The 22,502-nt window shown below is 43.2% G+C and overlaps 1 protein-coding gene across 7 annotated transcripts in view; it reads right to left on the minus strand.

Annotated features, from left to right (window-relative positions):
* Window positions 1-22,502, minus strand: part of SPOCK3 (SPARC (osteonectin), cwcv and kazal like domains proteoglycan 3) — a 284,446-nt gene that overhangs the window by 125,795 nt on the left and 136,149 nt on the right. For 4 of the 7 annotated variants that reach the window (XM_053254076.1, XM_053254079.1, XM_053254083.1 and 1 more), the window contains one exon: window positions 16,133-16,247. The exons of the other annotated variants lie outside the window; for them this stretch is intronic. In XM_053254076.1, the coding sequence (XP_053110051.1) occupies window positions 16,133-16,247 (115 nt within the window). The remainder of the gene's footprint in view (window positions 1-16,132; window positions 16,248-22,502) is intronic. 7 annotated transcript variants of the gene reach the window in all.

The raw sequence follows: 22,502 nt of genomic DNA on the forward strand, positions 1-22,502 counted from the left end.
TACTGACCAACAGTACCTCCGTCTTGACCAGATTCAATTTCAGTTTATTAGCCAACATCCAACCCATCATGGCCTCCAGCCCCTGATTCAGGACATCCACCACCTCCCCAGGATCAGATGACAAGGAGAGATATTGCTGAGTGTCATCCGCATATTGCTGACAACTCAGTCCAAGTCCCTGGATGACCTCTCCCAGCGGTTTCATGTAGATGTTAAATAGCATGGGGGACAAGACCGAACCCTGTGGGACCCCACAAGCCAGTGGCCATGGAGCCGAGCAGTAGTCCCCCAGCACCATGTTCTGGACCCACCCCTCAAGAAAGGACTAGAACCACTGCAACGCAGTACCTTCGACTCCCATATTCTAGAGGCGGCCCAGAAGGATACCATGGTCGATGGTACTGAATGCCACTGAAAGGTCCAGCAGAACCAACAGACACGCACTCTCCCTGTCTATAGGGGTGTGCAATTCGGATTTTCAGTGTTTCGATTCGGATCCAAATCGAAACACCTCCGATTCATTTTGTATCCAAATCTGGCCCTTCCGAATCACCACCGATTCAGATCCGAATTAATCTGAAACCGAATCGATTCAGATAAAAAAAAGGATCCTGGGGCCAAAAGAGTGGGGTGGGGTGGTAGTACCTAATGGGTGGAAGCTCCCACCCAAATTGCAGAGGGATTGGCCAAAGGGCTGATTCTTGGTGAATTTTTGAAGTTTTAGTGTCTTTGGGGCAGATTGGGGGCATAATGTGGGATCTGGGCCAAAAGAGTGGGGTGGGGTGGTAGTGCCTAATGGGTGGAGGCTACCACCCCAATTGCAGAGTGATTGGGCAAAGGGCTGATTTTTGGTGACTTGTTGAAGTTTACGCGTCTTTAAGGTTTTCCCCGATTAGGTATAATGGAGGGTTTATCGCTTCACATCAGGGGGAAAGGGGTGGCCTAGAGCAGTGTGGGGTTGGTGGTAGTGCCAGGTAGGGGCAAGGAAGCTACCTGAATTTTTTCAAAGGATTTGGGAAGAGGGCTGATTTTTGGTGAATTGTTGAAGTTTATGCGTCTTTAAGGTTTTTCCTCATAAGGTATAATGGAGCTTTCAGAAGCCCCATAAGTGCACTTGGGGTGTGCTGGGGTGGCCCAGAGTAAGTGGTGGTGTAGTGCACATAGGGTGCCAACCACCCCCATGGGTTTCTAACCCATGGGGCACAGGGTTCTGTTGTTTCTGAGGTGTTCTGAGTGTAGATTCTGTGATAGCAAATGAGAGTGGATTCATGGTGTCTCATTGAAAATCTCATTTGCAAACCCATTTTGACGGAAGTTCATTCGTTGGATGTCTTTCTCCCGCTTTCCGCTTACTCACCAGCCACCCCATTAGCTGAACCTGCGCAGAATAATTGGGCCCCCAATCTGAAGGCTAGGCAACTCATTCCCCACCGCTCGCAAAGCAGGCGAACTTCGCGGTCCCTCAGTCCTCATTACCGGCTCCTTGAGGGCGCTCCTTAGATTCTCCCTCCCTGTTGTCTTCCTCCACAGATTGCCTCCTTTCTTCCTCCTTTTCCCTGCCTCAGCCTTTCTGCCTTTCTTCCTCTGTTCCCTGAGTCTGCCAATTCACTGTTTCCTAATATGCTGGGCGATTCCCATCAGCCTCCCTTCTTCCTCTGTCTCTGTTCCCCAAGTTTGCTGGAGTTTGCCATTCCTCGAGTCCCGCCAGCCTCCCTCACTGCTGCTGCCTTCCAAGTCAATAGCTTCAGGCATCCGCACGGCTCCAGATGTAGTCCTCAACTCGGTCGTCCATAAGCGATTTTTATATATATATATATATATATATATATATATATATATATATAATAATAATAATAATAATAATAATAATAATAATAATAGTTGCCAAAAAATTTGCTCAGGCATTGAAATATGTAAATACTGCACTTGCAGAAATAACAACCAATAATTTGCAAGAAACAAACCAACTAATGTACAGTGCAGCAACAATAACAACACAAGAGATCAAATATAAGATCAGTGGATATAATGTTAAAAGAAAGAACCACCTGTTAAAAAAGAAAGTAGTATATCACCTAAATGGAAGATTAGATTAGAAAATAAAATTACCAGGCTTAGATCAGATGCTAGTAAATATTGAAAGATATGAAAGATAAGAAGCTGAAAAATGAAAACACCAAACAGTATCTGATCCAAAAATTACAACTAGATTCAAGGAAACTTAGAGAAGTACAGGAAATAATAAAGCAGCAAATAACAGCAGTGTCAAAGAAGATTAGCAGATATGAAGCCAGAATTACACAACACAGGCAGAATCTCCAATTCCAGTCAAATCAGAGACGTTTCTACCAAAGCACAGAAGGAGAAACTGCAAGAAACATAGAAACACCAAATTAAGAAGAAACAGTGCAATTCTGGGGGAAATTACTGGACAATCCAATAGATTGTAATAAAAAAGCAGGCTGGGTAAAAGAGGTCAAAAAATGTAACCAACAAATGCAAGATCTAATAAGAACACCAGAATTAATGAGTGAAAGAGCAAAGAAAATTAAAAACTGGACTGCACCAGGCGACGATGAACTGCATGGCTTTTGGCTTAAATACCTAACAACCCTTCAGAAACAACTATCAAAACAGTTCAATCACGTTTTGCAAGGAGGTGATATTGAGCAATGGCTAACAACTGGGAAAACTCATCTCATAATGAAAGACCCAGCAAAAGATGCAGTTCCAAGTAATTATAGACCGATAACCTGTCTGCCAACCATGTTCAAATTATTAACTGGAATAATAGCAGATGAAGTGATGCAACACTTATTAACTAAATAACAGCTTCCAGTTAAACAGAAAGGAAATTGCCTGAACACCAGAGGCACAAAAGACCAGCTGCTGATTGAGTGTTGCATGGATTGACTACAAGAAGGCCTTCTACTCATTGCCTCATACATGGATACTAAAATGTTTAGAAACAACTGGTGTCAGCAAAAACATCTACATCTACATCTACATCTACATCTATCTACACACACACACACACACACACACACAATGAGCATGTGCGGAACACAGTTAACAATCAAGGACGAAACAATTAGACAGGTTGGCATTAGAAGAGTTATTTTCCAAGGGGACTCACTATCCCCTCTGTTGTTTGTAATCGCCATGAACCCACTTTCACAGGACTTGGATAACAAACAGCTAAAACATCAAGTAAAATAAACCATCTGCTGTAAATGGACAATCTGAAGTTGTATGGAAAGTCCCAGTCAGAAATCGAATCACTGATAAACACTGTCCATATATTCAGTAGTGATATAGCAATGGAGTTTGAACTAGACAAGTGTGCTGCATTAATAATGAACAGAGGGAAAATAACAAAAACAGAAGGAATAGAACTGCCCAATATAAGCAACATCAAGGACCTGGATGAGAAAGAACATTAAAAATACTTGGGTATTTTCCAGGCTGATAACATCGCACACACTGAAGTTAAAAGAAAAATTGGAAGTGAATACATCAGGAGAGTTAGAAAAATCCTAAAGTCCAAACTCAATGGCGGGAACACCATACAAGCCATAAACACCCGGGCTATACCTATTATCAGATACACTGTATGAATAATAGACTGGACCCGGGCAGAGCTAGAGACGCTAGATCTTAAGACCAGGAAAATCATGACCATCAATCATGCTCTACACCCCTGCAGTGATGTCGATAGGCTATACCTCCCTTGCAGCTCAGGTGGAAGAGGAATGCTGCAAGTCCATCAAACAGTAAAGGAAAAGAAAAGAAGCCCTGAAGAATATATCAAGGACAGTGAAGAAGATGCACTTAAAATGGTCAATAACGAGAAACTATTCAACACCAATGAAACAAAGCAGGCCTACAAGAAAGAACAAGTCAAGAATTGAGCAGAAAAACGGAAAAATAAACCACTGCATGTTCAAAATTTGCACAATGTAAGTGGAAAATCGGACATCACCAAGACCTGGCAATGGCTTAAGAATGGCAACTTGAAGAAAGAAACAGAGGGTTTAGTACTGGCTGCACAAGAACAGGCACTAAGAACAAACGCAGTAAGAGCAAAAGTCTAAAAATCCACCACAAACAGCACGTGCCGCCTTTGTAAAGAAGCAGATGAAACAGTGGACCACCTAGTCAGCTGCTGTAAAATGATTGCACAGACTGCCTACAAACAAAGGCATGACAAGGTAGCAGGGAAGACACATTGGAACATCTGCAAAAAATACAAGACACCAGTAGCCAAAAATTGGTGGGAACATAAAACTGAAAAAGTTGTAGAACATGAAGATGCAAAAATATTATGTGACTTCCAGCTACAAACAGACAAACATATGCCACACAATACACCAGATATAACTGTAGTCCAGATGAAAGAAAAACAAGTCATAATCAACATAGCAATACCAGGAGATAGCAGAACAGAAGAAAACGAAATAGAAAAATAACAAAATACAAGGATCTACCAATTGAAACTGAAAGGCTGTGGCAGAAGAAGAACAAAATAATCCCAGTAGTAACTGGTGCCCTAGGTGCAATCCCAAAATAATTTGAAGAGCACCTCAACACCATAGGGGCCACAGAAATCACCATCAGCCAATTACAAAAAGCAACTACTGGGAACAGCCTATATTTTGTGGTGATATCTATAATAACAACAACAATATTGATAATAAAATTCAGCCATCCCAGGTCGTTGGGAGGACTCGATATCTGGATAAAACAAACCAGTCAGTAACACCTGTCTGACTGTGTAAACAAGAAATAATAATAATAAACAACTTTACTGGGAACAGCCTACATTTTGCGGCGACACCTATAACAACAACACTATTGATAACAAAATTCTGGCATCACAGGTCCATGGGAAGGACTCGATGTCTGGATAAAACAAACCAGTCAATAAGGTCTGTTTGACTGTGCAAACAAGAAATAATAATAAAAATATTTATAACCCACCCCTCCAGTACACTACTGCTCGGGGTGACTCACAACACATAAAACAGATACAATATAAAGTAAAAGGCTAATAAAAATAAACAAATTCAAAAACTAGGCTAACAAATGTTAAAAGTCTCAAATGAAAAGTTATCAATAAATAGCTAAAAAACCTTCAGGAGAGAAATAACATCAGCCTCCAGGCAGATCCCAGATGAGAGTCTGGGTGCCTGCCTGCCTGCTTGTGCCCCACACTGTTTGCTGTCTGCCTCCTAGGTCTGGCTGCTGAGCTGTGGGTAATCTTTACAGGACTGGGGCCTGGGGAGTGATTCAGCATTTTCCCTGGGATCCATCTAGGGTTGAGTCCGAACCGGTCCGGCGGCCATTCTAAAGAATGGCCGAACTGCCGGACCGGTTCGGCCCTTGCTGGTTCTGGTCCGGGTGGGGGGGGTATTGCTTTAAGGGCGGCAGGGCTTGCTTACCCCTCCCGCCTCTTTGCCCCCTCCAACGCCCATATTTAACAGACTAACGGGGCTCTAGAAACCAGCCGCCCCTGCCCCCCCGCCACGAGCAGATTTACCCACCAAAACTACCAATACCCCTGCCGCCGCCCGCCAGCCCTCCCTCCCTCCCTCCCAGCTGCCCACCCGCCCGCCCGAGGACTCACCCGATGCTTTAGAAAAAACGAGAGGAGCTACCGGACGGAGCTCCTCTCGCTACGGGCCTGCTGCATACTGAAGGCGCTTTGCGCGCATGCGTGCGCCACAAAGGACGCCGATCACCGGAGGCCCGGTCTACCCACCGGGAAAAGGCCGGGTAGACTGGGCCTCCGATTGCCAGAGGCCTGGTCTACCTGCCGGGCCGGGTAGACCGGGCCTCCGGCGATCGGAGGCCTGGTCTACCCAGCCTTTTCCCGGTGGGTAGACCGGGCCTCCGGCGATTGGCATCCTTTGTGGCGCACGCATGCGCGCAAAGCGCCTTCAGTATGCAGCAGGCCTTCGTAGCGAGAGGAGCTCCGTCCGGTAGCTCCTCTCGTTTTTTCTAAAGCATCGGGTGAGTCCTTGGGCGGGCGGGCGGGCAGCTGGGAGGGAGGGAGGGCTGGCGGGCGGCGGTGGCGGCAGGGGTATTGGTAGTTTTGGTGGGTAAATCTGCTTGCGGTGGGGGGGGGCCTGGTTTCCAGAGCCCCGTTAGTCTGTTAAATACGGGCGCTGGAGGGAGCAAAGAGGCGGGAGGGGTAAGCAAGCCCTCCCCGCCCTTAAAGAAAGGCCCCCCTTCGGTGCAGGTCCGGACTGCTCCGGACCGTGCACATCCCTAGATCCATCTACCCAGAACAGCCTTCTCTGGGCTATATAGGGTCAATGCCAGTGGCAGTGGGCCCACCATTGGCAGGGTCATCACTGAAGGGGTGGCACCAAAGGGGATGGCAAGGGGCAGGTTTCCTGGCCCAAGAATTCACATGTGGGGGGGGGGTTATTAAGGCTTCTATTTTAATTAGTCCTGGGTGAGATTGCTTTGTAATGTGTCTAGGTTTATCTGGAGATGGGGAGACAGGGGGCATGTCCACTGATTATGGGGCAGCAATTCCGGCGGTGGTGGGGAATGGAAGAAGAAATGTTGGCAGGTCAGCAGGTCATTACAGGGGAAGGGAAATCAGAAATCTAAAAGCTGTTTCCCCTTCCAGCTGTCCTGCCAGCTCTTTGACCTTGGGGAGCAGTGGCAACCATGCTTGCAATCTCACCTTGCTCCTTTGTAATACCAGGTGGTTCCAGAACAAATCAGAAATCATCCATGATCTGATTCTGGGTAAAGAGGTCAACTTGGAATGTATTTCGGAGACCTTGTTGGGGGAGGCTGGTGGCCCGGTCTTGTCCCAGTTTCTCCCCTCCAGGGTACTCTGCTGAGGAGCAGGTGAGGGACCATGGGTGGGGAGGTGGAGTGGCTGTGTTCTATAAGAATAACATCTCCCTTATCAGGATCCCTGTAGACGTGTCCAGCCATATCACATGTGTGTACATTCCTGATTGGGACTTCTGTTGGTGTACCAATCGCCCCGTTGCTCAACAGAGTGCCTAACTGAGCTGATGGACTTGTTCTCGGGCTTGCTGTTGGAATCCCCCAGGCTTATGGTAGTGGTGGACTTCAATGTTCATTTCAGGACAAATTGTACAAGGTGGCTCACGAGTTCATAGCGGCCATGACAATTATGAGCCTATCCCAAGTGGTTCGGGATCGATGCACAATGCTGGTCACATGCTTGATTTGGTCTTTCATTCTGATCAGGGTGGTGTTTCGTGGGTGAGGACTCCTGTGATTTCCCCACTGTCATGGACGGACCACCATCTGGTTAAGCTTTGACTCACAATCACTTCCCACCTTCGCAGGGCTGAGGGGCCTATTAGGATAGTCCACCCGAGAAGGTTATTGGATCCAATATGATTCCAAGAAGCCTTGGAGGGATTTAGTGTTGGCTCTGCCAGTGATCCTGTTGATGCTCTGGTGGAGAACTGCAACACTAAACTCATCAGGGCCGTAGAAATGATTGTTCCTAAGCATCCTCTCTGGCCCACTTCAAAATTGGCCCCTTGGTATACGGAAGAACTACAGGGCTGAAGTAGCAAGGTAGATGACTGGAGCGAAAGTGGAGAAAGACTCGATTCGAATCCGACAGATTGCATCATAGAGTATATTTGAAGATCTATGCTCAGGCAATACATATGGCAAAGAAACTATTCTTTTCTGCTGTATTGCACCCGCAAGTTCACGTCCAGTGGAGCTGTTCAGGGTTGTGAGAGGGCTAGTATGTGCCCCTACTCCCTTGAATCAGAATCTGGAACCATCGATTACCCACTGTGATGTGTTTAATGACTTCTTTACGGAAAAAATCAATCATATTTGGGCTGACTTAAACTCAGTCTCCCCAATTACTTCAGTGTCTGATGTGGAGGTGTCCAGTGACTCCTCTTGTGTGGTTTGGTTGGATCAGTTCCAGTTTGTGACTCCTGAGGACGTGGACAATATGCATGGGAAAGTGCAGCCTACCACCTGTTCTCTTGACCCTTGCCCAACATGACTTACACTATCTGACAGTGGGGATGTTGTAGAAGGCCTAGAAGAGATTATAAATGCTTCTCTGAGGGAGGGCAGGATGCCTCTTTGTCTTAAGGAGGCAATCAAACTGCTTCTGAAGAAGTTGGCCTTGGATCCCTCACAGCTGAGTAACTATAGTCACTGTCAACTAAAGTCACAGTACACAGCTGAGTATTGTCAATTACCTTGCCGGTGGTTGGGCAAGGTAATTGAGAAGGTGGTGGCTCCCCAGCTCCAGACAGTCTTGGAGGAAACCAATTATCTTCTAGACCTTTCAGACTGGCTTTTGGGCAGCCTATGGTGTGAAGACTGCCTTGGACAGCATGGTTGATGGTCTCCAGTTGGGAATTGACAGAGGGAGTGTAACTCTGTTGGTCCTTTTGTACATCTCAGTGGAGGGGGTTGGGAGTGGGGGGCACTTTTTTGCAGTGGTTCCACTCCTACCTTTCAAGCAGGTCCCAGATTGTGTCCCTTGGAAACTCTTGTTCTTCAAAATCTGAACTTTTGTATGGTGTCCCTCAGGGCTCCATATTGTCTCCAATACTGTTTAACATCTACATGAAAACGCTGGGAGAGATCATCAGGAGATTTGGTGCAGGTTGCTATCTGTATGCTGATGACACCCAAATTTATTTCTCCATGTCAACATCTTCAGGAGAAGATGTTTAGGGCATAATCTCCCTAAATGCCTGCCTGGAGGCGGTGATGGGCTGGATGAAGAATAACGAACTGAGAATGAATCCAGACAAGACGGAGATACTTATTGTGTGGGGTCGAAACTCGGGAGAGGAGTCTGATCTGTCTGTTCTGGATGGGATCACACTTCCCCGGAAGGAACAGGAACACAGTCTGGGGGTGTTTCTGGATCCAAGCCTCTCCCTGGTGTCCCAGGTTGAGGCGATGGCCAGGGGTGTTTTTTATCAGCTTCGGTAGATACGCCAGCTGCATCCTTTTATTGAGACAAAAACTTCAGACACTGGTAGATATGCTGGTAACCTCCAGAATGGATTACAGCAATATGCTCTATGTGGAGCTACGATTGTATGTAGTCCAGCAACTACAGCTGGCCCTTTGGTATCTGGTGTCAGAATGTGGCAGCCAGGTTGGTCTTCGAATCATCTCGGAGAGACGGTATTACTCCTGTACTGAAAGAGCTACACTGACTGCCGATAAGTTTCCAAGCAAAATACAAGGTGCTGGTTATAGCCTATAAAGCCCTAAATGGCTTGGGCTCTGGATATTTAAGAGAACATCTTCTCCATCATGAACCCTATTGCCCATTAAGATCATCCAGAGAGGTCCGTCTGCATTTGCCTCCAGCTTGTCTGGTGGCTACTCAGGGATGGGCTTTCTCTGCTGCTGCCCCAAAGCTTGGGAATGTGCTCCCAGCTGAAAAAAGAGCTTTGACAATTTAAAAAAAAATCTTTTAAAATGCATCAGGCTTTTAATTAAATACTGTTTTAATAGTTTTTAACAGTGTTTTAAAATTTTAAATTTGTTGTATTGTTTTAACTTTTTGCTGTCATTTATTTTTATTAATATTTTAATTTTCCTGTTATTTATTTTGTTTTGTTGTAAATTGCCCAGAGATATATGTTTTGGGCAGTAATAAAAATATGTTAAATTAAAATATATAAATAAAAACTGAGAACTAAAACACTAAAAAAACTACCAGATATAAGCAGTAGTATAAGAATTTAAAAGTCTCTTTAAAAATACATATTTTAACTGCTTTTTAAAAACACAGAGGGAGGGAGCATGGTGAAGCTCTTTGGGGAGTGCATTCCAAATCCAAGGGGCCAAAACCCAAGAGGCCCTCTCTCTAGTCCCAGCCAACCAGATCTCTGTTAGTGGCGGGAAAATGAGCAGGGCCTGAGATGTTGAGCAGAGAGCCCTGGCAGGTTCATATGGGGGAATGCGGTCCGAAAGGTACTCCGGCTCTACAAGCCATGTACAGCTTTGAAGGGCAAGACTAGCACCTTGATTCTAGCCCAGAATCAGACTATTAACCAATGAAGCTGCAGCAGGATGGGTGTGACACTCATGAAGTGACTTGCACCCATGAGTATACTGGATCAGCTGAAGCTTCCAAACCATCTGCAAGCAAAGCCCCACATAGAGTGCATTGCAGTAGTCCAATATGGACGTTACCAAAGCATGAGTAACTGAGGTCAGAGCTGACTTCTCCAAGTAGGTTTGCAGCTGGTGTACCAGCCATAGCTGGTAAAAAGCACCTCTGCACACCACCAACACCTGTGCCTCCAAGGACAGTATCAGAAACAGCCCCAAGCTGCGGACTTTGTCTTCCAGTGGGAGTGTGACCCTGTCCAAGACCAGATTTACCTCACTGCTGATCAGTTTTACCATCCCAGGGCACTTCCGTCTGATCTGGACTAATTTTCAGCTTGTTTTCTCCCATCCAGTCCAGAACAGCCTCCAAACCCCAGTTCAGAACACACACACACACACACACACACACACACACACACTAAGATGCTAGAAATCTGGCAAGAAAGCCACAAAGCTTCTAACCTATTGTCTTTAAATAAGAATAATCATATCCCAGATACAAAGGAAACGGGGAATACTATATTACAGTAATCTTCACTATCTTTACAGTGGGGACTGCAGCAACTGAAGACGGCTCATTCCACTGCGGGGGGAAGGAACAGTGATTCTTGATAGGGATGTGCACTGAACCGGCAGGCCTGGTCATGACCCGGCTACGCAAGGGCCATTTGCGCATGCACGGCAGCCTCCAAAATGGCCACTGCACCAGGGGAAAGTCCTGGAAAGGGCCGAAGACCAGCTGAACCGGGCGATGGGTGCATAATGGAGGATGGCAGGTGGAGGGAGGATCGCCACATATCTCCCCCCACCAGCCTCCTCTGAGAAGCTCCCCAGAGGGCATAAGTTAAAACAAAAGGGGTAATTTTTTTTTTAACTTTTTGGTCCATGAACAGCTGAGGGAGGGTCAGTCCAGGTTCAAGCCGAACCAGGGGTGGTTCAGCTCGACCCCGAACTGTCGAACCGAACCAGCTTGAAGTTGAAACGGTTTGGTTCCAAATCTATTTGCACACCCCTAATTCTGGCTGCAGCATTAGGGAGGAGAAAGAGAAGCATGAGAGGAATAAGGGAACAAGAAAGTGCATGTTCACAAGTACAGTGCTGGCCACAGCAGCATCAGCAGCAGATGGGAGAGAGCGAAAGGGCATGAGAAGGAGGAGGGGAGCAAGAGAGTAAGGATCAGTGATATAGCACTGGAAAAGAGACAAAGAGCACATGGAGGATGAGGGGGGAGAGAGCACGTGCACTCGCAAAGGTCAGTGCAGTGGCCACAGAGGGAGAAAGAGAGATCATAGATAAGGCAGAAGAAGGAGTGGGAACAAGAGAAACAGGACGTGTGCCAGTGTGTCGGCACAGAGAGAGGAAGCTTTGAGCAGGGCAGGAGGAGGAGGAGATGGGGGGGAGGGGAGGGGGGGAGTTGTGTGTGCATGCACACACACTGGCTAAGGGGACTAGAGGCAGGAGGAGCGGGAAAAGGCCAGAAGCACCACTGGGATCTGTGCAGGCCATGTAATGAAGAACCATTGTCTATTATACCCCAAGACAGAGCAATAAAGAATTATATACAAGTAAACCATAGATGACCCTGATTAACAACCCTTCAACAGTTTCTGGGGTTTTTTTGCTTGCATCTTCCAGTGCTTAAAAACAAGAACACGTTTAATTTTTGACAGCACAAATTAATACAAATGGGATTTCACAGACCATTAAATTCCTACATGCAGGCAAGGCTCCTAGTCCAAACTGCTACCCCAGGGACAAAAGTTTCAAAAAATTAGTCATGAGCATCTACTAATCTTAATACATAGAAATTCAAAGCAGTGATATCTTCCAGGGTCAGTCAATTCACTGAGCTTTCTGTAATTTTAAAATTTAGTAGAGTTCCTTAAGAAACATGCATACCAATTCCCTTGATCACCACAAGCACTAATATTTGTCCACAATTCTTGAAAACAGGCAGAAAAATATTTGTGCATAATAATCAAATAGGTTTCATTCTAGGCAGACAAAACATGAATCAGGTTCATTTTCACTGAGAGAGAGATAAAATAATTATTTGATTTAATATATAAAATTGTTTCTCTGTTACTTGAACGCCAAACACATTTGAAGAGGTTCCAAGTTAATAGTTAATGTTGTATCTTATAATATAGTTTTTGTGTTCAGTTTATTGATTGGATAATACTAATTTATGAATCATCCACTGAATGAGCAAACACAAAACTCACTTTGGGCTTTATAGGGAAATGAAACAAGTATACCCACTGTTCCCCACTGTTGTTTGACTACAAGCTCATCAAGAGAACACCTGTTCTTTTCCTAACCACATTGTTCTACCTCCTTCCCTGACTTCCCATATGTATCAAGGATATGGAAGGGCTCCGGCATGGCAAGGGCAAGGCCTGGTTTTATAAGCCTGCCCCTGCCCCCTCTTCTCCCAACTCAACACAGCCTAGAGACCACTGAGCAACAGACAGGGAATGTTTTCCCTGCTCCTAACCCATAAACTGCATCTGGAGCTGTAGATATAGAAAGAGGTATCAAAAATCTGCTCTCTTTTTCAGTTGCATTTAAGAATGCAAAATTCCTACTTAATGCAATCATATTTATTCTTTTAAAATACTAGACACAGCACAATATCAAGCTCAATATTATATTCACAGTATCAAAGCTATAATTTGGAATTAATTCCTTCAAACAGCTTAGCCTGCACTTTGCTTATCTCAGAAACTGTCATTCTTGTAAAGCTAATCTTTAAGTTCTAACACATTTCTAATGATCTCTAAACTTAATACTCTTCTTTATTCTCTATGTGGGATCAATTAGAGTTCACAACACAATTTTAATCAAGTAACCTATGTATTCAGATCAACTGATATTGTTAGATATTTATGAGTTAATAAGGATATCCTGGAAGGTCCCCTTGTAAATGTTTTACACTGAAAGGCAGTATATATATGTATATATATATACCCACACACACACACATACGATAGCAATGAATATACCACGGAAACAGTAGCATTAAAGCGATTTCCATAGGAAATTAAGTGCCTGAGATTATCAAAATTATTCATCTGGTGTTAAAAAATTATCAAAGTATTTTTGTTTATTTATTTATACCCCTTGCTGTGGGAGGAGGAGATAAGATGGCGACATGAAGCTGCCTTTATTTATCCGCTCTGCAGATAAACTGAGAATTCACTTTTATTATGCTCCTACCTTAGTCAGACTTGGTATATTCTGTTCTGAACTGCTCTTGATAGTTTTTTTACTTCATTCTATTTTATTTTCTTATTTATTTATTATTTGGTAATAATCACCAGGTGTTCAGGGAAATCATGTCACAGCTGCTGCTGCATTCAGCAGTGCCTGTCACAAGTATGAATTTAACTGCCAATCTGTCGACCAGGGGCCGTGTGGAGGTGCTTGACACTAACCACTCTGCAGAGGAGCTGTTGGTGACCATGGATCTCTAGGTGGAGGGATGGCTATTTGGGCAACCAAACCTTCAGCTGGGGTTCATGGTGACCGACAATGGTCTGAACATAGTGAGGGAATCCAAGCAGCTTCAGTTTGTTTCCATCTGTTGTGTGGCACACTCTCTGAACCTGGTCATGCGGGATGTGTTTGGCTTTTCTTGGGCTGTGGGCAAGCAAGACATCCCCACTGAAGGCACTGAGCGCCAGTCTGCTTCTGCCATGGCTGCTCTTATGGATGGGGAAAACAGCTGCTATCCAAGTGTTGCAGGATAGCAGCTTACTTCCACTGGAGCAAAAAGGGCATGTTGATGCTCAAGGAGAGGCAGCTTGAGCTCAACCTGCCTGAACACCTGACCCCTCAGGATGTTCCGAACTGATGGAACTCCACCTTTCTCTTGCTTCAGCACCTGCAAGAGTCAGCCATCCATGGCCTGGCAAGGAGGCATGGCTTAGGAGTGTAAATAATGACTGGGCACTCATTTCCAGCATTGTTTTGACACTCGGGCCATTCTTTCTTGACACATACAGCTTCTGCACCAAGAAAGCAATGTTAAGCCAGGCATTGCCTGCCGCTCTTCTCAAGAAATGATGGGTGAGCTCCAGTCCACTGAGAAAGCAATAACCTTGGCAGGCTGGGTGAGGACTGGAGTGGTGGATCAGCTTAGGACACCCTTAAGTAAATCAGCAGAGCACTTTTTGTCCTGCTTATGTGACCCAAAGATAAAGGGCAAGCTGTCACCCTGCCCATCTGGCCCAGGGCCCTCGTGGTTGAAGAGGTTAGGCAAGTCCAGGAGAAAAGGCTGGGGCGCCTACTATTAATGCACAGTCCACCCTTAGCAGCAGCATCACCATCACTTCACCACAGCAGTCACCACAGCAGTCCAGTGTCCCAGGCAGGGCCAAGCGACTCAGTAGCTACACCTCAAGAGTTCCACCCAGTGGTGCACAGAGGGCTTCCTTGGTGCCTTGCCAGGGGTATGGAAGGAGCCCACGAAGCTCTGCAGCAGTGCTGAACAGTGTGCTCTGCAGTACCTCTCTTACTTTCCTCTCTGTTCCTGTAGCAAAATTCTCCTAAAATTCAACTGCCTCCCATCTCTGTCCCCTGAACATGTATTTGCAATGTTTCCCAGTCAATTAGCTTCTGCAAGACTTCCATTCTAATCTCACTGGTAACAAAGCCGGGCAAAAATTCAAAGGACAGGGTAGGAAATTAAAAATGAATTGTTCTGTGTAGGGAAAGAACTGTGCACTTATTGGATGATCTTTAATTCTCATGCAAGTTTGTATTCAACAGACCTTATAGAAATCAACCATGCTGCAAATCAACCAGAATTTCAGAAATCAAAAAAGAAAGAGGAGGGAAAAGAAGATTTGTGAAAGGGTGGTGGTGGGGATTCTGAAGATCTTAACAACAGGGAACAAAGTTTTCTATTAAGTTGAACGGAGCATATAGCTTGGTACAGTGCTGGTTTGTGGTTTTCTAAAGAAGGATCAGAAAAAGGCTGGTAGGAAGGACAGGCTGCAATTGCAGGGGAAAGTACTCTGCCTGTGATCAGGGGCACTTGCTCAATATTAGTCAGCTTTTCTTGGGGGAAAAACAGCAGCAAAAAATGATTGGACAAGATATACCCCTCTGAGCCTCAGCTTTCCCTATCTCTAAAATGGAGCTATGATTAAGAATGCTGGCATAGTTTGCTGTCCCTCTGAAATATACAAACAAAAACAAAAAAAGACTTATCTGCCATGAATTCAGTGACTGGTCTTGGGCTTAACTCTCAGTTTCAATGTTCCTCATCCATAAACTGAACATTAATTGGTTGCTTTTAATCAAATCCAGCTCAAGACCTATCATTTAAAGAGTTTTGATGTTAAAATCCTTTATACTGTCAATGTACTACTAATGGAGAAAAGAATGACCATTGTACCATTAAAATATCCAAACATTCCCTAATCATATGAAATAGGACTATATATGAGTTTACTATTAAGAGTCTAACGATTTCAAATATATTAACAATTTTTCACATAAACAAAAAAGGGGCATACATAAACATATCGGTAAAGAGAGTATTGTTTTGCTTTCAGCAGTGCATTCTTTGAGACAAAGACTGGCGATTCTGTACTTATTTCATTACAGAAGCAGGAGACTCTACACTTACTACAATAAGGAGGCCAATGAATCACAGCAGGTTAAGTTACTTTGGAACTGCTGCTAGTAAGCTGTTATAAGCATCAGTTCACTGTGGCTTCTACCTATCAGGAACTACCTTAGCACAAGATGCACTAATATGAACAGGATCCACACAAATTCAAGTCCTACTGCCATTTGTTTTGTCAATGCAACCTGTGTAGGAAAAGGTCCTTAAGTCATCTATTCTGTGTTACCATGAAGGATTGGTTCAACACACTGAATGATCACAGTATGCACCCTCATTTTCACCTCAGTCATGAGATTTAGTGAAATTGTAGCAATTAACAAAATTCTGTATTCACTGTCCTAACTATTGTTAACTCATCAATAACATGGAGATATTTACCTGTGCGTAAGTCTCCGATGGCTAATGCAAACAGCAGTTTGTTGATCTTGAGCAACGCATACCTTATGGCGACTACATTTCATCTTTAAGCATGGATCTTTAGCTGGGTCTAAAGCTAAAAACAATTGCAGAGAATTTTTTTAAAATCCTTTTCTAACAGATGCATATCAATCACAAGTCATCTAAATCTTTACACACAGTGAGATATAAATTCCTCACTGGAGCTCTTAAGTGTGTTCATGTTATATTAAACTAATACTTTTATTTTTTTAAAATCAGTTTGATAAAGCGTGCAGTACAGCATAAGGACACCTACGCCCTACTGATTTAACAGTGCCTAAACACAATTAAGTGTCTGCTAAACTGCACCCAGAAGAATTCAATTTCCTCCTATTAACTTTTCCAACCTTATCTTTGTCGTAGTTTTTAATCTGCTAATACACATGTTGTTCTCTCTGCACAGACTTATATGAACAAGTTTTTCTTGTGATGTGCAACTAGCACATGACAGATCAGCCATTTGAAACTTCTTGGTTAATAGGAATACAATCTTAATCAGATGTCAGTACTACCTTTCAATGGTGTGGGAAGCTTGCACTTTTTTCCCCATGTGACAAATAAAGTTTGATTTTGATGGCAGACACAAAATCTCACTCACACCATTTTGTTTAAACCATGTTAAAAGCAACACAAAGCAAGATTTACCACATTAGGAATGCACTACTTGTACACAGCTTGCAGTCAATTAATATGTTTGCCTAACACTTCAATTCCCTGTTCTCTTACTAAGCAAGAATTCATAAAAGCATGTGCAATAAGAAAACTGTAAGACATTTAGGAAATTCCTCAACAATTCCTACCACCTATATTAACAAGCATCTAGCCAAGATCTTAAGAACAACTTCTTGTAAACAGAACTACTGAAGGCAGATGGAAATAAGGGGGCAGTGAAGATATCTCTGGTGGGAAAATATGAAGCACTTCATGAGGCTAGTAGGAAAACAATGAATTTAAACAAAGTTTGACCTTAAATATAATACCAGGGCTACAAAATGTGCTGAATATGGGTACAAGTATGAGAACACTTATCTCTCAAGAATTCAAAATGTTTCCTCAACTTATTATGCATTATACGTTCTGCCCAAAAGATTGCTTATTGAGTTGTTTACTTCTGCATTTCCTACTTGACCAAAAATCAAGCTTCCAAACAGGAGTGTGGCAAGATTTTAGTGGGCTCAAGAACGGAATATGGAGATAAATTCCTCCCCCGCTGCCTTCTTCAGGGAGGGGAGAGCAAAGAGCAAGTTGTCACCCAACCAATGGGGCCCCCAGGGTCAGATTATGACATGCTGAGGCCCTAAGCTATTTCGAGCTTATAAGGCCCCAAGCATTACAGAACAGGTTGAAAGTGCCACACCAGTGTGTCACTCACCCCTGCTCGCTGTGCTGCTCATAGTTATGGCAGAACGTGTCCAAACCTGCCTGTAACCATGATGATGGGCATTGGTCTAAACCAGTCTCTTGGCTAATAACATTTTGATACAACTTATAGTTATTTCTGCAGATTTAAAAGCTCCGTATAGTAACTATGTGCCCATATGTTTTTGTTTTATCAAAATGATAATGTGTGTTTTAGAGACTTTTGTCCCCTTTATTTTACAAGCAATTGCCAAACTTGATTTTTTAATTATTATTATTGTTTACACAGTCAGACAGGTGTTATTGACTGGTTTGTTTTATCCAGACATCGAGTCCTTCCCAAGGACCTGGGATGGCTGGATTTTATTGTCAATGTTGTTGCTGTTATTATTATAGATATTGTCGCAGAATATAGGCTGTTCCCAGTAAAGTTGCTTTTTGTAACTGGCTGATGGTGATTTCTGTGGCTCCTATGGTGTTGAGGTGCTCTTCAAGTTGTTTTAGAATTGCACCTAGGGCACCATTTACCACTGGGATTATCTGGGTCTTCTGCCAGAGCCTTTCAATTTCAATTTGTAGATCTTTGTATTTTGTGATTTTTTTTCTATTTCTTTTTCTTCTATTCTGCTATCCCCTGGTATTGCTATGTCAATTATTTTGACTTGTTTTTCTTTCCTCTGGACTACAGTTATATCTGGTGTATTGTGTTATTGTTGTTGTTGTTGTTGTTGTTCAGAGGACCCTCATAATGTGAGGTCCTAAACTACTTAGGTCCTAAGCTACTTAGCTTGTGCCTAAATCTGGCACTGGGGCCCCCTTTCTCTCAAGGGACTGGGAACATTTCTCCCATTCCTCCTTTGTTCAGCTGTAAGTTGTAATGCCCCTGTTGCCAAAGAAGCTCTCTAAAATACTAACATACACCATAATCAAAGATCAAGTTGAACAATTTAGTATGATTTACTTTCCATTAAGCTACACTAGGCTTAAGAGCCTCAAAGTTGGCTAGAGTAAGCCTGCTTTATCTGCTGCCAATTCACTTCCAACCTTGAACATTTTATTCGTCCTTCCCACGACAACAGAAACATGACCACTTCTGAACTTTTACAGCTAACGATACTACAACTCCACCCTCCTACAGGTTGTGCCCAGATCCCTTGTGATGTCTGAATCCCTTCCTTCAGTAATTCAGTCACTACAAGAAACTAGAAGAGCTTCTGGTATTAAACTTTCACTTGAGGGAGTGGACCCAGATTAGGAAAGGGGGAAATGTAGGGTCATTTTGTTTTAATGAGGAGGGGCATTCAATTCAAGAATATGCCATGCTGGCACAAGCATGAAAGTTTGTATGCCATGTTGGCATAAGCATACTATTTGCATAAAAGTTTCTGGGTGGGTATGAAAGGTGTGAAAGTGTCAGTGTGCATATGAACGTTCAAGTTTGCAGAAAGCCAGTCCAAGACGATGGTTTCCAGATTGGGACCTGTTCTGAACTGAAAGAAACATATCTTACAATGCATTTATGAATATAGCTGGAGATTATTTGTAGGGATGTGCACGGAACCACTGAGGCGTCAACCACAGATGCCGCATACGTCATTGTGACGTATGCAGCATGCGCATCGGCAGAGGCAATGAGCGCATTGCGAAGGGCACATGCGTGGCTCCAGCTCTTTTGGCTTGTTAACTTTAAAGACGACGACGGGGGCAGGGGCGGCAGGGAGGAACTCTGCCGCCCCCAAGAACGTTTTAAGAAAGTCCAGCACCGGGGGGGTAGTGCTATCCCCCCCTTAAAGACACACTCTCCTTAAAGTCGACGAGCGCGCACGCGCCGCGAAGCACGCATGCGTGGCTCCAGCTTTTTCGGCTTGCTAACTTTAAAGACAATGACAGCGGCAGCAGGGAGGAACTCTGCCGCCCCAAGAACATTTTAAGAAAGTCCAGCGCTGGAGGGAGGGGAAGAGCGGCGGGGGGGAGAGCGGCGGGGGGGAGCGGCGGGGGGAGCGCTATCCCCCCCTTAAAGACACACACACCCCCACCGAACCGGCCGAATTCCAGACTGGTCCGGAGGCCTTTTTTATCGCCCCGGACTGGTCCGTGAACACTCCTAGTTATTTGGGCAAGAATGTTGCCAAGAATATAAGAAACTGACTTCCTGTTTTCCATGAACCCAGAATCTCTGGATGAGTGAAACTATAGTACAATACAACATGAATTGTACAGTACAACATGAATTCACAATAGTGCAAGAGAATATACAATACTAATGGAAAATTAATGTTATATCCATTTATCCATACTTCGGACATTATAAGCCAGAATTATGAAGTACAGCTTTCTGATCTAAATACAAATATGATTCACACACTAAGCAGTGTCAAAAATCTATAAAGACTGCCCAGTTCTAGTCTAAATTGTGTGGCCATACTTTTAATGAAAGATATAAACAAGTAAAAATAGTTTGGCATTGTTTACTAATGCAATATGGCTTGCAAATTTAGCAGCTAAAATGAGGAGATACCCATTACAATTCAGCGGTGCTGAAGTTAGGCAAATACACTATTCAAATACACTGTTCATTCAACAATTATTTGCTGTAATCCCCAAATACATGAACTTAAACATAAAAAATGCCGCTTTTGGTTGCCTCTGTGCCATAATACATCTTAGCTCTTTTCACAGTACATTAAATCTGTATAACATTTTACTGGCATCTGTCTTATTCTAAAATCAAAATGAAAAAAACATACCTTTCCTCTTGTTAAAATTTTAAAAATGAGGACAGGTTTCTAGTTTGCAACTCACCTACACTTCAGGAGTGTGTAGCAACTATTCCCTGGAAAGCATCATAAATGACAAGCCTTTGCAAGGTGAGTAACCAGTGAAGCTGGCATGCCTGGTTAAAGAGAGAGAATTGCAGGTGGCCAATGTCATTTTATTTTTTGTGTGTACACAACTATGTGGCCCCTTTTGCCCTAGGCTTCTAAGCCTTTAAGGCAGAACATAGGCAGAGAGACCAGTGTATGTAGTCTGATGTAGAAATGTAGCAGACTGAATGTCTTATAACTAGGAAGGCAAACATGGTGATCTCTTCAAGTCCAGTGACTTGTGGTTACACGTGAGACATTGGTCTCTGTACTCATCTCTCCAGCTTGAAGGATGAGCATAGACATTGATCTATATACATCACAGGGGGTGATGCAACTGAAAGATGAAAAGGATAAAGAGGAGAGTAGGGCAAAACAGTCAGGAGTAGCACTGTTGCCCCACCCCCAGATATCTACAAAACTGAATTAAAGTATCAGAAAAGTTTTTATAATTTCATGCTTATTTATTTATTTATTTAAAATATTTCTGCCCCGCCCCTCCAGTGCAATACTGCTCAGAGCAGCTTATAATAGAAGAGCATCTAGGAAGTAGGTAATTCTTTACCAGCACAAGGCTTGAACCTTGAGAAGTGGTCCATCAAGAAAAAAAATTACATACCAAAACCTTTCATTTTATGAACAGAACTAACCCCGCTAACCAGACAAAGCAGCATATTTCCTCCAGCATATTTAGCAGGAGGAAAACCGACATCTCTATAAAACTTGCAGGGGGTACTGCTAGTGTCAACCTTGAGTGTTACCTTTTAGACTGCAAGCCCTTTTGGGATAGGAAACCATCCTATTTTTGTTCTATACCACTTTGAGAACTTTTTGTGCAGTATGAAAATATTGATACGTAAATATAGATAAGCAAATGTAACGTATCAGAAGTATAGTGGTAGCAATGACCTGTCTCCTTGGCCTGGTACATGCTTTCTTCTCATGAAACCATTCTCCTGGCTGACCTCCTGATGCATGTGCGAATGAGGTACAGCTGAAGCATGTACATTCAAGCATGCAGCACAAGTACTACATTATATGAAAATACATATCACTGCAAACTGGGTAGTATGTGTGAATATATTCTACTGTTACACACTCTCCATGTACCCATAGAAAAGTTCAGGGACAAAGTGAAAGGATTTAGTTTTCTTAACTAATGTACAAGCAGATAATACAAGTAAATAAACTCCTGCAATGGATAGCAAAGGAGTTTATCAAAATCTCAGGCAACAAGAACAGGGACTCCAAATTAGCCCATCTAGCGGTTTCCAGCTCAGCAAAATACTCTCAGCAAGTTCTGTCTCCCAAGTCAAACTGTTTCTTTGTGCCTTCCACTAGAAGAATGTCACACTTCAAAAGATAAGATTTCAGCCATCAGGGAACATATATTCTTTATAAAAGTACTTGAATACCCATTAATTGTCTGGAGACCATATTCAAGAAAGCCAAACTCATCACACCTAGGCATATACATGCTGTAATACATGCACCATGTAGATGTACCAACAATAACTTTGGAACTGAAGAATGGGAGTATAACACAAATTGATTTATTTACATGTTTTAAGAGTGCTGTCAAAAGAATTACAGATATAACGTCTATAGGAGTAATTCTTTAAATTATCATAATAATCCTCCCAATAAGAAACCATTACAACAAATACATACATACAACTATTATATAATAGTATTTCTATAACATATGCTGGGCTGACTAGCCAATTAAGTAATTCATAAGACAACTCCCCAATTCAAGGTAGTTTCCACATTTCAGTTGTCAGGTACTCCTAATTGAACAATGACCAAACAGCATGGAAATAGAAATGAATAGCATATAGTTAATTGCAATTCTCACAGCCAATTTTGTACTGCTAAATCTGATTAAATAAAAGTCCAAGTCTTTGGGATGACTCATTTCTAAAGTTTTTAGCGCTATGAAAAGATGAACAAAAAGATAGGCTATTAAACACCCATACACACTCTGATTAAACCAACCTTATGAAGTTCTAGGAGCAACTATGAACACATTCTGTTATCCCAAGAACTTAAAGGTTTGTTTGGCTGGCCAATACATTTACAAAATC

This window comes from Hemicordylus capensis, chromosome 5 (genome assembly GCF_027244095.1).
Source record: "Hemicordylus capensis ecotype Gifberg chromosome 5, rHemCap1.1.pri, whole genome shotgun sequence".
In the NCBI taxonomy this organism is placed as follows: Eukaryota; Metazoa; Chordata; class Lepidosauria; order Squamata; family Cordylidae; genus Hemicordylus; species Hemicordylus capensis.